The sequence below is a fragment of the Salvelinus alpinus genome, chromosome 29 (genome assembly GCF_045679555.1).
Source record: "Salvelinus alpinus chromosome 29, SLU_Salpinus.1, whole genome shotgun sequence".
Lineage (NCBI taxonomy): Eukaryota > Metazoa > Chordata > Actinopteri > Salmoniformes > Salmonidae > Salvelinus > Salvelinus alpinus.
Window position 1 is genome coordinate 10,811,208 of NC_092114.1, and position 18,008 is coordinate 10,829,215.

Sequence of the window (18,008 nt, forward strand, 5' to 3'; positions counted from 1 at the left end):
CATCATTGGGCCTGGTTACCACATCATTAGGGCTGGTTTCCACATCATTAGGGCTGGTACCACATCATTAGGGCTGGTTTCCAAATCATTAGGGCTGGTTTCCATATCATTAGTGATGGTTTACACATCATTAGGGCTGGTTTACACATCATTAGGGCTGGTTTACACATCATTATTTACATTTTAGGATACTTAAAGTTTGATTAGGAAAGTTGTTTGAAATGTTTGGACAAAGTTTACAGGAAACTTATTAGATAATTTGTAGTCATGTTGGGCGAGTTGGAACCGGTGTTTTTCTGAATCAAACGCGCCAAATAAATTAGATTTTTTAGGATATAAAAAAGGAGTTTATCAAACAAAATGACCATTTGTGATGTTTATGGGACATATTGGAGTAACAACAGAAGAAGATATTCAAAGGTAAGGCATGAATTATATCGTTATTTCTGACTTTTGTGTCGCCACCTGCCTGCTTGAAAATGATTGTTATGCATTTGTGTGATGGGCGCTGTCCTCAGAAAATCGCATGATTTGCTTTCGCTGTAAAGCCTTTTTGAAATCTGACACCGTGGCTGGATTATTAACAAGAAGTTAAGCTTTATTTTGACATATTGCATGTGTATTTTCAAGAATGTTAAATATGAACAATTCTGTAGTTTGAATTTGGCGTCCTGCACTTTCACTGGATGTTAGTCAGGTGAGACGCTACCGTCCCACCTATCCTAGAGAAGTTAAAATTAATTTTCAAATGTTCCCGAGCTAGCCCTCCTGATTTCGTTTGACTCCACATGGACTATGCCAGTGTCAGCTCCCGGCATCTGTGGTAGAACTGTCGGAAGCAGCCTTATGAAGTCCTGTACTCGTTATCCTGGACAGAACAGGGTTTTTGCCTTGGGAACCCGAGATGTATCTCACCATAGCGCTGCCTACAATGACAGCTGGTGATGTTAAATGGGCCGGTCTCTCAGGCAGCCTCATGGTCTGGTGAGGCTGGGAGCTCTGAGGATCTGAACTCGAGGTAGAAGCTACCGGAGAGGGAGACAGAACAAAGGACGAAGACGCAGGTACATCCGGATCCGATTTTGAATGGGAAGCCCTCGAGAAAGAAGGCGCCGGAACCTCCGGATTCAGGATGGAAAAGCTGTTTCTGGTCTGTGTCAGATCGGGGCTCAACATCTCCATGGAGACCCCCGTTGCCAGGGGACGCTTTCTTCATCTTCCACGGCGAGGGACGTATCTCCACGGCTGGTTGGTTGGGTCGAGAACGGCTCCGTTCTCCAGGGAAGGGGGAGATCCCTTCGGGGATGGAACCCTGCTATGTCCAAACTTTTGACTGGTTCTGCATATGTATGTGAATGGTGTGTATGGATAGTATGTGAAATAGGTAGAAATAGTAGTTATATAGGATGAACCATGACTAGAATACAGTATATACATATAAAATGGACAGCAGTAGTTATATAGGATGAACCATGACTAGAATACAGTATTATACATATGAAGTGGACAGCAGTAGTTATTTAGGATGAACCAGGACTAGAATACAGTATGAAGTGGACAGCAGTAGTTATATAGGATGAACCAGGACTAGAATACAGTATTATACATATGAAGTGGACAGCAGTAGTTATATAGGATGAACCAGGACTAGAATACAGTATATACATATGAAGTGGACAGCAGTAGTTATATAGGATGAACCAGGACTAGAATACAGTATATACATATGAAGTGGACAGCAGTAGTTATATAGGATGAACCAGGACTAGAATACAGTATGAAGTGGACAACAGTAGTTATATAGGATGAACCAGGACTAGAATACAGTATGAAGTGGACAGCAGTAGTTATATAGGATGAACCAGGACTAGAATACAGTATATACATATGAAGTGGACAGCAGTAGTTATATAGGATGAGCCAGGACTAGAATACAGTATGAAGTGGACAGCAGTAGTTATATAGGATGAGCCAGGACTAGAATACAGTATTATACATATGAAGTGGACAGCAGTAGTTATATAGGATGAACCAGGACTAGAATACAGTATATACGTATGAAGTGGGTAAAACAGTATGTAAACCTTATTAAAGTGACCAGTTTTCAATGACTCTATGTTGGCTAAATAGGACATCATTCTCTAAGGCACAGGGTAGAATACCTACTGTGTGGTACCCAGCTAGTGACAGTGTCTAAAGGTGTTTTCACATATAATCCTCTTTAATACAATGGATTTCAGTTCACTTTAAAGTGAACTCTGGGTAAAAAAAAGAAAAGCTAAATAACTTAGTTCTCTAAATTATTTTGCCTTTGAATGAGGATTGTTTTGAGTCCTCTTTGCATTCACATTGCCGTGTTCAAAAAGGAACCACAATCTTTTTCAAACATTCACTCAATGCACTCTGGGTTTTTACAAAGTGCAGGACAAGGCATTTCATGAGAGCGTGTTATCGGACAGCTAAATATACCTACTTACATTTTGGAAGATAATAGATGTTTACCTTTATTTAATCAGTTCAAATATGAGACATACTCATTTGTAATCAGAAGATACTATTAACATGTAAATAGTATTGGTAAGGGAATAAATAGCAGAAGAATAACTGCAGATAACATAATGATGTTATTGAAAATTGTGTACTGCCCCTTTATTTTGTACCCAATGTGGTGATTCAAACAAATTATATTTGTCACATCAAATATAACAGGTGATTTGCTTACTTACAAGCCCTTAACCAACAATCCAATTCAAGAAATAGAGTGAAGAAAATATTTACTAAATAAACAAAAGTTTAAAAAAATACAAAAATACAAAAAAGTACCATCATAAAATAACGGGACAATATACAAGGAGTACCGGTACCGAGTCAATGTGCGGGGGTACAGGTTAGTCGAGGTCATTTGTACATGTAGGTAGGAGCAGTGGTGGAAAAAGTTCCCAACTGTCATACTTGAGTAAAAGTAAAGATACCTTAATAGAAAATGACTCAAGTAAAAGTACAAGTTACCCAGTAAAATACTACTTGAGTAAAAGTCTAAAAGTATTTGGTTTAAAATATACTTAAGTATCAAAAGTAAAAGTAGAAATCCTTTCAAATTCCTTATATTAAACAAACCAGATGGCACCATTTTCTTGATTTATTTAATTTACGGAAAGCCAGGGGCACACTCCAACAATGAGACATCATTTACAAACAAACATGTGTTTAGTGAGTCCACCAGATCAGAGGCAGTAGGGACGACCAGGGATGTTCTGTTGATAAGGGCGTTCAAAATGCATTCAAAATGTAACAAGTACTTTTGAGTGTCAAGGAAAATGTATGGAGTAAAAAGTACAATATTTTCTTAAGGAATGTAGTGAAATAGAAGTAAAAGTAGTCAAAATACTTTAAAATAAATATTAAAGTAATGTACAGATACCCCCCAAAAACACTTAAGTAGTACATTTAAGTATATTTACTTAAGTACTTTGCACCACTGGGTAAAGTGACTATGCATAGATTTTTAAAAAGTGTTATTTTTAATAATAAAAAATATATTTTAACTGTTATTTAAGTAGGCAAGTCAGTTAAGAGAAAATTCTTGTTTACAATGACGACCTACCCTGGCGACGCTGGGCCAATTGTGCGCCTCCCTTTGGGACTCCCAATCATGGCCGGATGTGATGCAGCCTGGATACGAACCAAGGACGGCAGTGACGCCACTTGCACTGAGATGCAGTGTCTAGACTGCTGCGCCACTCGGCAAACGGTACCAGAGCGCCAAGTCTAGGATCAAAAGGCTCCTTAGCATCTTCTACCCCCAAGTCATAAGACTGTTGAACAATTAATCAAATTGCCACCGGACTATTTACATTGACGCCCCCCCTCTTTGTTTTTACACTGCTGCTACTTGTTTATTTGCTCCCGAGTGGCGCAGCAGTCTAAGACACTGCATCTCAGTGCAAGTTTTCGTCAACCTCTGCTCAGACTTAAATAGCAGTGTTCTAAGAACCTCCACCAGGGGGAGACTGTGGGTATCCTCAAACGGACAAAACGGAGACACAAGAAGGCACCCCACACTCAATTTAGATCCCAAGGAGGTCTTTATTTCCATACTGTATGATCTCACTCTCATCACGATCTCCTTTGATATCTTCTCACGTCTCCTCTTGGAACTCCCCCCTCCCACACACACACACACACACACACACACACACACACACACACAATACTGTAGAATCTTGTTTTCATTTCTCACATTTTAGGCGTCCATCTTCGGACTTGGATGGATCATGTTGCACTGAGATGGGCACAGAGGTGTGTGTGTACAGTCCTTTTCAGTGTGGCGGTAAATTAATTGAACAGGAGAAGAGGGTTGCTTGTGTCTCATCACTCCTTGACTAAAAGATAGATTTAGAAATGAGTTCGAGCTTGGCATAGTTCAACAGCTGAAAAGCCTTCATTAACATACTCCCAGAGATAGAAAGACATCCAGTATTCACTGAATGAAGTAGAGTACCCATCCCCATTTACATTTTAATTAATCAATTCAATAAATTATACCATAGCACATTCAAATACATTATTATTGTAGACTGAATACGCTACTCCTGTATCTACATTGTACAATACCATAATCATTGAATTAAATAGCGTACCCATCCACATTTACAAAATAATTGATCAATTATATATATATATATCATACAAGCACATACAGTTACATTATTGTAGAATAGGCTACTCCTGTATCCACAATATATAGGATACCGTTATGATATCATTGGTCTTGTCAGGAATGATTTTAAGGTCTTCGATCAATGTTGTATGTCGTACATCGTTTCCCTTCTTCAGTGAAAAGTACTTATGCATCCCCCATTCAATTCAGTTTGAGTGTGAATGTGTAGGCCTAGTGACAGTGGAAAAACTAACTCATAGCTCCAGCACACAATGGCATGTAGGGGAAGTGTATTACAATGTAAAATATGTAAATATCCTATAGTACAATAGTACAATAGTATGTACAGAGTGTATTACAATGTAAAATATGTATATATCCTATAGCACCATTACAATTTACTTAATCCATGAAATAATGAATACTAGCTCATCAAATTACGTTATTGTTGTACACAAGCCTACTCCCCTATCGACAGAGTAAATAATATGAGTAAATAATATTACCTACGTGCTTTCGACGACTTGTTAACAACAAAAAAGTTATTATTTTCAAAGAAACCCAGTTTGCCTTATCAACACAGTAGGCATAAATATTTCCTAACAATAGCAGAACTTAAATATAGCCTACGTACTCCTCAATCGGATCAAGGACATCTTGGTAACTTTTTTCATTGTCTCTAAGGAAATTATCTGGGACAAACACTCTCCAAAATCGCGTCTGCCGCTTGTAAAAAAAAACTAACAAATGAATGTCTGTGTCGCCACCGAGCTCTCAAATGCTGGGAAAGCCTATGATCTCCTCTATTCGAATGAAAGCCATGGACACAACTCTTATTGGTTGTCTGATGTAGGCTACTGAGAACTGGTAACAACACAGTCTGTGATTGGCTAACAACATTTTAGATCTGTATACAGCGAGATAAGATAACATACCATGCCATGAGGTGTTGAGGGAAAAGACAGATTACCTATAGATTGGACATAATCTTTTCTAGGCCATTAGTGATAACAGGAAAGACAGGAAATACAACGTAGGTACACTACAGCTCAAGGTGGCTACTTCGGAATGTCGGCTTTTATTAAAATAAATATAAACTATGCACCTTATGACTTTCATTAACACGCAGGCTTCACGCAGACGTTTAGTAAGGCGTTGGCATCAAGTCGTGTCAGTCAGATGTTCATTGGTAGGCGACAGGGAGCACCTCCCTATCCACATCGACGGGAGAGCAGTGGAGAAGGTGGAAAGCTTTAAGTTCCTCTGCATACATATCACTGACAAACTGAAATGGTTCACCCACACAGACAGTGTGGTGAAGAAGGCGCAAAAGCTCCTCTTCAACCTCGGGACGCTGAAGGAATTTGGCTTGTCACCTACAGGAGAGGGACAATGTAACAGTATTTCTTTATTTCGCTACACTCGCAATAACATCTCGCAGTAACTCGCAATAACATCCTAGTATGGTTGCCTAGGCTTAATTCTGGCACATATCACCCCCCATAGACGATAGCGTCAGCGTGCATGCGCCCGGCCTGCCACAGGAGTCACTAAAGCGCGATGGGACAAGGACATCCCGGTCGGCCAAACCCTCCGCTAACCCGGATGACGCTGGGACAATTGTGCGTCACCTCATCGGACTCTTGATTCATATTTTCATGTAGTTTCGGTGCATTCTCGAGGTATGACTCATTAGTTCCACCGTGATCATTTGTTCCACTCTCTCGACCAATCAGACGCGTTGGACGAGGGTGTGGTTTTGACTGACAAGCAAAATGCGCCAATCCGCTTCGAGAAGGTGGTTGAATTTATTCTGTGCGGATACGTGGGTATCGAAGTTCTTTTCGAAATGAGTTTTAACTACGGCCAGGTAAATATACCTTATCCTGATTTGATATTTATTATAAACATGTATAATAGCTATTTACTGTTGTGCGTTATGATATGTCCATCTATGCGTTTGGTGTGTAGTCGTTTGAGGTGGTGAAGTGAGTGGACTGCGGTATAACCTATTATTGACTGCTAATGCTACAAAAAAAGTTACAGCAGCTAGCCTTTAGCAAGGCGCGTATAAACATGTAACTAGTTACAATATTACCGGGTTTCTGTGTTCTAGCAGAGTGGATACACTGTTACATTTTATGTAGTAAGCATAATTTGTCCCTTGAAACAATTGCCTTTTGTTACATTGTAACTATGTAGGTATAGCTTGCCCTACCCATAGACGCTAACTGCTTTAGCGCCTATAGACTACAGTATCATCTGACCGGGGGAATTTTGGTTAGAGCCCGGACGCTTGTTGTGAACATTTACACCCATCGCTTTGCGGTACTTTCAAATCAGCAAGACATCATTTTCAAAAGATAACTTTAAAATACTACACACCTTTTTTATAGAGTTAGTCTTCCCACACGGACATATTTCCATGTTTACAGCGCGTATTTACAGAAATAAAGGCGGAAGACCTGTGCTAATTAGCTACCGGCCTCTCCTGGAACACCTGGGTGTAAACGGAAGACAAATGTGTTGTCGCTGAAAAATGATGTCTGCTGCAACCGTGTTAACCGGTTAAAACACGGTGCAACTAATGTTTATTTTCTATTTGTGAGATATCTTGGATGTGACGGGAAAGTAGAGCGCTTATGTGTCTAGAACCGGACCACAGTTGAGAATCGATTCACGTTTAGATGGAGTATTTGACTCTTTTTTTGTTTCCAGAACCAATTTGCATTTAAACAGAACATGTAAGGTTCCTTGGACTATATGGAGTAACGTTCGACTCCATTAGTCCAATATGTGGTATTGGATTAAGTTTGCCCCAGCGGCTACATGTGCTTGGCTGTAGCCTAGTGCTTGTGTTTTAGTGGTCTAATGTTGCTCAATTAATGACTGGTAGAGTCCAATGGCTGTAAACCAGGGTTATTGTTTCAGTTGTATGTAGTAGGCTATATTGGGATGATAATCATCCGTATCAGGTTATTTGTGTTGTATAGTTTGGCCTTAGGATATTTAGGCACCATGGTGATATTTGCATGTCGGAGACACAATAGGCTCCTTGCTGTCTTTACTAATAGGAAAGGGAATCAACAGTAACCTAGGCTACTATGTTATGATTTGTGTTTTATCATATTGACCAATTTAACATCCTCCTTCCCTCTCTCCAGGGTTATCCAGGAGGACCAGCCGGAGGGGGTAACTTCCCCCGTCAACACCCACCCCCTGGTGCTCCATACGGGGGTAGTGCCCCACCAGGACAGTATGGAGGCTCTGGCCCATCGGGCTACGCCCCGTATGGGGGAGCGACCGCACCTCCAGGGAGTCAGAATGCTGGAGGGGCTGCCCCAGGTGGACCCTACGGGGGCTATGGGGCCCCAGGACAGGGGAGGCAGGCTGGAGGAGCACCAGGGGCCCCATACGGAGGGGGACAGACCCCTGGAGGGCCCTATGCTGGGGCGTATGGAGGACAGCCACAGGGAGGGCCCTATGGACAGCAGTCTCCAGCAGGTCAGTTACTGTGTTATAGTTTTCACTGTGTGGTTTGGTGGGGACCAGAAGTCCTCACAAAGATAGTAAAACTATGAAAACATTTTACCAGTCCCCACCAGGAAGAAGGCTATTTTTAGGCTTACGGGTCAGGCTTACGAGTTAGGTTTACTGGTTAGGGAAAATAGGATTTTGAATGGGAATCAATGAATTGGTCCCCACAAGTATAGTAAAACAAACATGTGTGATACTGAGTATCTCAGACAAGGGTTCAGACAGGATCTCTTGCTCCATAGATTTTCCTCTATGGAGGCCGACTGTCCTGTAGCGGCTGGCCCGACTGTCCTGTAGCGGCTGGCCCGACTGTCCTGTAGCGGCTGGCCCGACTGTCCTGTGGTGACTGGCCGACTGTCCTGTGGAGACTGACAGGATTTACTTTGTACCACTGAGCAGGACTTAGACTGGTGGAGTGATGACTGGGTTAAGTGTGTGTGTGTGTGTGCACGGTAGTGATATTGTTCCCCTGTGGTAGCTGAGTCACAGGGCTGATAAACAGACTTATTACTACTCCCTACAGGGACAGCGTGCATCTGGGCTCAGCTTTAAATGACACTCAACCTCCCTTGTCTCTCTCTCTCACTCACTCTACTTCCCCTTCTCTCTCTCTCACTCACTCTACTTCCCCTTCTCTCTCTCTCTCTCTCTCTCTCTCTCTCACTCTACTTCCCCTTCTCTCTCTCTCTCTCTCTCACTCACTCTACTTCCCCTTCTCTCTCTCTCTCACTCACTCTACTTCCCCTTCTCTCTCTCACTCACTCTACTTCCCCTTCTCTCTCTCTCTCTCACTCACTCTACTTCCCCTTCTCTCTCTCTCTCTCACTCACTCTACTTCCCCTTCTCTCTCTCTCTCTCACTCACTCTACTTCCCCTTCTCTCTCACTCACTCTACTTCCCCTTCTCTCTCTCTCACTCTACTTCCCCTTCTCTCTCTCTTTCACTCACTCTACTTCCCCTTCTCTCTCTCTTTCACTCACTCTACTTCCCCTTCTCTCGCTCTCTTTCACTCACTCTACTTCCCCTTCTCTCGCTCTCTTTCACTCACTCTACTTCCCCTTCTCTCGCTCTCTTTCACTCACTCTACTTCCCCTTCTCTCGCTCTCTTTCACTCACTCTACTTCCCCTTCTCTCGCTCTCTTTCACTCACTCTACTTCCCCTTCTCTCGCTCTCTTTCACTCACTCTACTTCCCCTTCTCTCGCTCTCTTTCACTCACTCTACTTCCCCTTCTCTCGCTCTCTGTCCGTCTGTCTATCTGTGGTCCGGCTGGCCTTTCAATATGTCAGTCTCCTTCCATCTACCTGTATTATTTTGTCATAGTTATCTTTCCTATCTACTACAACCTGAATGGAAGTGTGTTTATTAATCAGTGTCTTAACTGACCTGGAAACAGTTCTATCTCTCTCTCTCTGTGTGTCTCTGTCTGTCACTCTCTCCAGAGATGGCATGACGCATGCACAGACAAGACATTTTCCAAGGCATGCACACAAACCTCAACCAAAGACTGTGTTAGAATGGTTTAACCTGTAAGTCTCTTCTCGTTTACCACTCATCCATCTCTCTCTCTCTCTCCTCCCTAGGTAACATACCACCAGGGGTGAACCCAGAAGCATACCAGTGGTTCCAGACAGTGGATACAGACCATAGCGGCTCCATCACTCTAAAGGAACTGAAACAGGCTCTGGTAAACTCCAACTGGTCGGCCTTCAACGACGAGACCTGCCTTATGATGATCAGTGAGTTAAACAGGGAAGGGGGGGATGGAAAGAGGGAGGTGTGGACATTTTATCAGCCGGTGATTGTCTTGCAAATAACTGTCTGTCTCATGGTAATTGACCATTTAATTAACTTAAACACATTTAGTATCTCCTGGCTTCTTACAAGCCATTTTTAAAAAGTCTAATAAATCCATGTTAGGTAGCCTACACCTTAACAATAAATCCATTATTTATTTTAGACAGTTCTAAAGAAACATGATATGAAGGAAATGTAGTCTATTTCAGAAGAACAGAATAACATACTCTGAGTTGTCCTGAGTTGTCCTGATGTGGCTATGTCATTACGCTAGTTCATTTAGCAGACAAGATTTGCTTAGAATTCCGTTGGCATTATTTTATAGTATAAACAATACGATTGAACAAAGCATAATAAAATATAAAATATTTTCTCCAAATGATTTGAGGTAGTGCGCACATGCGGCTATTCTGTGTCGAGCGGTTAACAAAGAAATAGGTATTCCTAGATGCTTAATTTAGAGTTATTAATTTATCTATTAGTTCTACAAATGTTGGGCTATATGTTTTGATTTTTTAATACATTGTAAGGCTGCATAATGCGACTCTAATGATGATTTGAAGAAAGTCACTTGAAAGGCATTTTTTTGTGTAGGCTGTACACACTTCATCAGTCTCTCATTCACAATTTGACATGCACTTGATAATGCCTCAAATTTCACGGCGCCGTCCCCTTTGTGGCCGTAATGTACCCTAAAAATAAATCCATGCCTTTTGCGGCCCGGAGTGCTGCGTTGTACCCTTCTCTCTTCGGATTGCACAGCACACTCAGGGTCTCCTCACTCACACGGCTCTCCGTCACGTGATCGGGTCCTTCTCAGAGGCTACAAGTGAAGATGGACACATTGGGGGCGCAACTGTGCGCGTCCCTATCCAAGTCCGAGGTGCATATTGAAGATATTGGAAGAAATGTCCACATTTTATTTTCGTCAGTCAACAAGATGTGTAGGCCTAACAAACAACAAAAGCACTAGCCTATGTCAATCTACTATCCCCCATAGTAGGGCTGGGCGGTATACCGTATTTTACTATATAGTGGTATTGATACAGGGACCTGTTTGAGTTTTTACTTTACCTTCTATACCGGTATTTAAATGTTTGGTTTATTAAATGTGATACGCCATGTGTAATGTAAATTTTTATAGTTTACTTCGCTACTTGAGTCATCTCTCTCCGCTCTTTCTCTCCGTGCCGCTTTCCACACAGACCTCGCCATGTCCCTTTCCACACAGACCTCGCCATGTCCCTTTCCACACAGACCTCGCCATGTCCCCTTTCCACACAGACCTCGCCATGTCCCCTTTCCACACAGACCTCGCCACGTCCCCTTTCCACACAGACCTCGCCACGTCCCCTTTCCACACAGACCTCGCCACGTCCCCTTTCCACACAGACCTCGCCACGTCCCCTTTCCACACAGACCTCGCCACGTCCCCTTTCCACACAGACCTCGCCACGTCCCCTTTCCACACAGACCTCGCCACGTCCCCTTTCCACACAGACCTCGCCACGTCCCCTTTCCACACAGACCTCGCCACGTCCCCTTTCCACACAGACCTCGCCACGTCCCCTTTCCACACAGACCTCGCCACGTCCCCTTTCCACACAGACCTCGCCACGTCCCCTTTCCACACAGACCTCGCCACGTCCCCTTTCCACACAGACCTCGCCACGTCCCCTTTCCACACAGACCTCGCCACGTCCCCTTTCCACACAGACCTCGCCACGTCCCCTTTCCACACAGACCTCGCCACGTCCCCTTTCCACACAGACCTTGCCACGTCCCCTTTCCACACAGACCTCGCCACGTCCCCTTTCCACACAGACCTCGCCACGTCCCCTTTCCACACAGACCTCGCCACGTCCCCTTTCCACACAGACCTCGCCACGTCCCCTTTCCACACAGACCTCGCCACGTCCCCTTTCCACACAGACCTCGCCACGTCCACTTTCCACACAGACCTCGCCACGTCCACTTTCCACACAGACCTCGCCACGCTCCCTGTCACTCAAGGAGCACATTTGATGTTCCTCAACCAGGAGACACTTGCGTTCAGTCTTCATGGTCAATGTAGCACGTGCAACAATGCTGTTTTCACTTAGCTTCTTACTTTAAATCCACTAGCGTTCTATAATGACACTATTAGTTTGTGTTTCTTACATCAGCAAACAGCTAGTTTGTCTTTTCTTAGCAAGTTGCCCTAAATCTTGTGAGATGCTAATTGTTAGCCGCTAATGCTAATAGCTAGCTAGCTAATAAATGTACTGAGTAAGAGCAAACGTAGCTAGCTAATACAGCCTGATAATACCAGTGATGGTGTAGACCTAAATCAGCATGTTGTTTGTGCAACGGTATCTTCTAAATCAAAGCGGAATATGAAAAGCAAGAACATGTTAGCTACATGAAGTAACTAAGAGAACATGCAATGTAGCCAAAAGCTTATTGGGTCCCCTAGGAAACACTTATCAACACTTTAGTTCCTACCCTGTCACAATAACTCCTCCCTGGCTTTTTAATTCGTTGTCATCTCAAACAACACTGTGTTCAAAGTGCCCACTATTATATTATAACTTTTAGAATTTATAATGGTCATTCTATTTCCATGATTCCAACAGTTTTGTTTAATTCGGTAGTCAAATCGCAATTGCAACATTTGGTTAAAAACAAGTCCTAGATTGTTTGCCCATATCGTGTAGCCCTACGTGTAATTTCTCAATTGAGCAGTGAAGTACTTAAGTAGGACTTGAAAGTATTAACTTTTTTTGGTATCTGTACTTTTACTTTACTACATTTTTCACTGACACCTAAAAGTAGTCCAAATGTAACGAATGTTTAGCAGGACAGGAAAATGGTCCAATTCACGCACTTATCAAGAGAACATCACTGGTCATCCCTACTATCTGATCTGGAGGACTCACTAAACATGAGCTCATTGGCTCTCATGAAGTGTTTGACTAGATTTTCGGTTACATTTGCATTGATGTCAGATTGATTAGAGGGACAATGGCGTGCTGAGTACCAGGCAGTTAGCAAATTTGGTAGGATACTAATGACCAGCAGCACCATCAGAGCTTGGAGAAGCCTAATTACTGTGACTAAATGGTAATGTGGAATTTGACTGCCTTCATGACTTGTGACCACCGGTGTGGCAGTAATATGGTCACTGCAACAGCCCTAGATGTAGAGAGAGGGAGGGGAAGAGTAGGGTGTTGGAAAGTATGGAGAGAGGGAGAATTAAAGACATGTAAAGGGGATGATGGTGATTTCTCTTTTGAGTCAGACATTCAAAACTGTCCTACTCACATACGGACTGTTAACAGATAGGACAGAGTGGAGACTTGGGCTAAGTGTTCAAATCTTCACTCTTACAGGTCACACACATCACATTTTATGTGAATGACATATTTGTGGAGGTAGTGTATAGTGGTGTGCCAGTAGATATCATGTAGTTTCCATACCCTTCTGTCATAGACTTGTCGTATTGACTCATACCCTTCTGTTATAGACTTGTCGTATTGACTCATACCCTTCTGTCATAGACTTGTCGTATTGACTCATACCCTTCTGTCATAGACTTGTCGTATTGACTCATACCCTTTTGTCATAGACTTGTCGTATTGACTCATACCCTTCTGTCCTAGACTTGTCGTATTGACTCATACCCTTCTGTCCTAGACTTGTCGTATTGACTCATACCCTTCTGTCCTAGACTTGTCGTATTGACTCATACCCTTCTGTCCTAGACTTGTCGTATTGACTCATACCCTTCTGTCATAGACTTGTCGTATTGACTCATACCCTTCTGTCCTAGACTTGTCGTATTGACTCATACCCTTCTGTCCTAGACTTGTCGTATTGACTCATACCCTTCTGTCCTAGACTTGTCGTATTGACTCATACCCTTCTGTCCTAGACTTGTCGTATTGACTCATACCCTTCTGTCATAGACTTGTCGTATTGACTCATACCCTTCTGTCCTAGACTTGTCGTATTGACTCATACCCTTCTGTCCTAGACTTGTCGTATTGACTCATACCCTTCTGTCATAGACTTGTCCTATTGACTCATACCCTTCTGTCATAGACTTGTCCTATTGACTCATACCCTTCTGTCATAGACTTGTCGTATTGACTCACACCCTTCTGTCATAGACTTGTCGTATTGACTCACACCCTTCTGTCATAGACTTGTCGTATTGACTCATACCCTTCTGTTATAGACTTGTCGTATTGACTCACACCCTTCTGTTATATACTATTGACTCCTCACTGGGTTTTTACCAACCACAGTTTTCCCATTCACTAAAAGACATCTGTACTTTCCCTTAGAACATAAATGTACCTGACAGTAACTCTCTCCAATGGGATGAGAGAAGAAAAGAAACATGTTTGTTTTCTACAAGTCACCTGGTGTGGTTACCAATACAACCCATTAACGTCTTGTCAGCTGTAGACCTGCTGTGAATTCATGTATTTCCTCTCCTGTTTTATACCAGACATGTTTGACAAGACCAAGTGTGGCCGTATCGACCTGTTTGGGTTCTCAGCCCTGTGGGTCTTCATGCAACAGTGGAGGCAGTTGTTCCAACAGTACGACCGCGACCGCTCCGGCTGCATCAGTGGCACTGAGCTACACCAAGGTAAGCCGTGTGGGTGGGGTGTGCCTGTGTTCAGTATGAGGTGAATCCTAACTCCCACGTCAAAATGAAAATTCTATTGAAGTCAATGCATGACTTAGTGAAAACTCTCTGTGATGACAATGTAAGCAGAAGACATTTTGATTGATGGAGAAAATGAAATAAAAACATTGTCTTAATCTCTTGGTCTTTGTCCTCTGTCTCTCCCTCCCTCCCTCCAGCCCTGTCCCAGATGGGATATAACCTGAGTCCCCAGTTCACTGAGACGATAGCGGCTAAGTACGCTGTGAGCTCTGGGCGTCCTGGTTCCCTGCAGCTAGACTCTTTCATCCAGGTGTGTACACAGCTACAGAGCATGACGCAGGCCTTCAGGGAGAAAGACTCCGCCATGACGGGAAACATACGCATGAGCTACGAAGACTTTCTCTCCACCACCGTCAACAGGCTCATGTGAGAGTGGGGGACAATGGTAATATCCACCTCCCAGTGGTGGCTGGTGACACTTTACACGGGGTGGGCACAGGCTTATAGTATCATCTTTCATTTACTCCATTCCAGCTGTTATTTTGAGCTGTCCTCCCTTCACCACCCTCCGGTGCCAGCCACCAATAATAGGCAAAAAAAAAAAAAAAGTCCACCTAAAGCCAACACCCTGAAATCAAGATGGTGGGATGGAGGACGAATGAGTCAAACTGAGGAAATGGAGGAGACTAGGGGAGAGGAGATGTGATTAATCACTCTCTTCGTCTCTATATTGCGTGTATGTATATACATATATATATATATATATACACACACAAGGTTATGGAGTCTAAATATATATATATATGTGTGTAAACTACAGGAAATTATTTGCATGGTGGAACTTGATGTGCCATTTCAACCTCATGTGTAGTGTCAATCTCATAGGGCCAGTTTCCCCCAACCAAGATTAAGCCTCATTCCTGGACTAGAAAGCATTTTCAGTAGAGATTCCCAATTGACAATGCTTTTTTTAGTCCAGGATGAACTCTTAATCTCTGGTCTGGGGAAACCAACTCAAAGTATAGCTGGTTAACAGTTACATTGCAATGTATGACACTCGGTACACTCGAACAATGCGCCAGAGCCAATTTTAATAATTTGTATTAATAACATAGCTTTATTCCAAACCACTACCTTATCTGCTGGTAGCTGTGCTGGTTATGACTGTTGATGATCACCGTTGCACAGCTATATATTCCAGCCATTGGATAGTTCAGGACCAATCTTTTCTTTCTTTTTTTAAATCAAATGTATTGTTTACTGACAACTTGAAATTGTATTCTATTAAAGTTTTCAAAACTTGACATGCCAGCTTTTTTTATGAAATCCCTTTCGCGCTAAGGCGCCATTTAATGAAACTCCTTAGGCGCCATTTAATGAAACTCCTTAGGCGCCATTTAATGAAACTCCTTAGGCGCCATTTAATGAAACTCCTTAGGCGCCATTTAATGAAACTCCTTAGGCGCCATTTAATGAAACTCCTTAGGCGCCATTTAATGAAACTCCTTAGGCGCCATTTAATGAAACTCCTTAGGCGCCATTTAATGAAACTCCTTAGGCGCCATTTAATGAAACTCCTTTGGCGCCATTTAATGAAACCCCTTTGGCGCCATTTAATGAAACCCCTTTGGCGCCATTTAATGAAACCCCTTAGGCGCCATTTAATGAAACCCCTTAGGCGCCATTTAATGAAACTCCTTTGGCGCCATTTAATGAAACCACTTTGGCGCCATTTAATGAAACCCCTTTGGCGCCATTTAATGAAACCCCTTAGGCGCCATTTAATGAAACCCCTTTGGCGCCATTTAATGAAACCACTTTGGCGCCATTTAATGAAACCCCTTTGGCGCCATTTAATGAAACCCCTTTGGCGCCATTTAATGAAACCCCTTTGGCGCCATTTAATGAAACCCCTTAGGCGCCATTTAATGAAACCCCTTTGGCGCCATTTAATGAAACCCCTTAGGCGCCATTTAATGAAACCCTTTTCGCGCTAAGGCACCATTTAATGAAATGGCTTTCGTATTACAACTTTTTTTCTCTTTCCTACTACGGCTTAGTATGAAACGTAGCCGAAACGTAGCTGTAATGCTACGGCTTAGTATGAAACGTAGCCGTAATGCTACGGCTTAGTATGAAACGTAGCTGTAATGCTACGGCTTAGTATGAAACGTAGCCGTAATGCTACGGCTTAGTATGAAACGTAGCCGTAATGCTACGGCTTAGTATGAAACGCAGCCGTAATGCTACGGCTTAGTATGAAACGCAGCCGTAATGCTACGGCTTAGTATGAAACGTAGCCGTAATGCTACGGCTTAGTATGAAACGTAGCCGTAATGCTACGGCTTAGTATGAAACGCAGCCGTAATGCTACGGCTTAGTATGAAACGTAGCCGTAATGCTACGGCTTAGTATGAAACGTAGCCGTAATGCTACGGCTTAGTATGAAACGTAGCCGTAATGCTACGGCTTAGTATGAAACGCAGCCGTAATGCTACGGCTTAGTATGAAACGTAGCCGTAATGCTACGGCTTAGTATGAAACGCAGCCGTAATGCTACGGCTTAGTATGAAACGTAGCCGTAATGCTACGGCTTAGTATGAAACGCAGCCGTAATGCTATGGCTTAGTATGAAACGTAGCCGTAATGCTACGGCTTAGTATGAAACGCAGCCGTAATGCTATGGCTTAGTATGAAACGCAGCCGTAATGCTACGGCTTAGTATGAAACGCAGCCGTAATGCTACGGCTTAGTATGAAACGTAGCCGTAATGCTACGGCTTAGTATGAAACGTAGCCGTAATGCTACGGCTTAGTATGAAACGCAGCCGTAATGCTACGGCTTAGTATGAAACGTAGCCGTAATGCTATGGCTTAGTATGAAACGCAGCCGTAATGCTACGGCACTCACTATGCACTCACAGTTCCAAACTTTACAAGGCATGACACTTTTCCCTTTTGTTGTCGCATAGCCCCTCACTAAGCATGCACTGTTTTCTGAATGACACACATATTGGAATAAAGAAGGCTAATGCATTTGAACTCATGTATCAAATGTCATTCAGTCTTTGTAATAAATCTGAAGCAGTAGCCTAACGTCAACTGCACTGAACAAAAAATATAAACGCAAAAAGTAACGTTTTGGTCCCATGTTTCATGTGCTGAAATAAAATATCCCAGAAATGTTCTATACTAACAAAATGCTTTTCTCTAAAATGTTGTGCAAAAATTTGTTTACATTCCTGTTAGTGAACATTTCTCCTTTACCAAGATGATCCTTCCACCTGACAGGTGTGGCATATCAAGAAGCTGATTAAACAGCATTATCATTACACAGGTGCACCTTGTGCTGGGGT

The 18,008-nt window shown here is 42.8% G+C and overlaps 1 protein-coding gene across 1 annotated transcript; it reads left to right on the forward strand.

The window, feature by feature from the left end:
• The first annotated feature begins 6,295 nt into the window (after positions 1-6,295).
• On the forward strand, positions 6,296-15,957 carry pef1 (penta-EF-hand domain containing 1). Its single transcript, XM_071374393.1, has 5 exons — positions 6,296-6,530; positions 7,825-8,164; positions 9,780-9,935; positions 14,489-14,632; positions 14,851-15,957. The coding sequence occupies exons 1-5, from the start codon at positions 6,510-6,512 to the stop codon at positions 15,081-15,083; spliced, it is 894 nt and encodes a 297-aa protein (XP_071230494.1). The 5' UTR covers positions 6,296-6,509; the 3' UTR covers positions 15,084-15,957.
• The last annotated feature ends 2,051 nt before the right edge of the window (positions 15,958-18,008 follow it).

Excerpts from the sequence above, each read along its gene's own strand:
- pef1 (XM_071374393.1), top strand. The coding sequence starts at position 6,510 with ATGAGTTTTAACTACGGCCAG. Across the intron at positions 6,531-7,824 it reads TGAGTTTTAACTACGGCCAG|GGTTATCCAGGAGGACCAGC; the intron begins GTAAATATACCT and ends CCCTCTCTCCAG. Across the intron at positions 14,633-14,850 it reads TGGCACTGAGCTACACCAAG|CCCTGTCCCAGATGGGATAT; the intron begins GTAAGCCGTGTG and ends CCCTCCCTCCAG.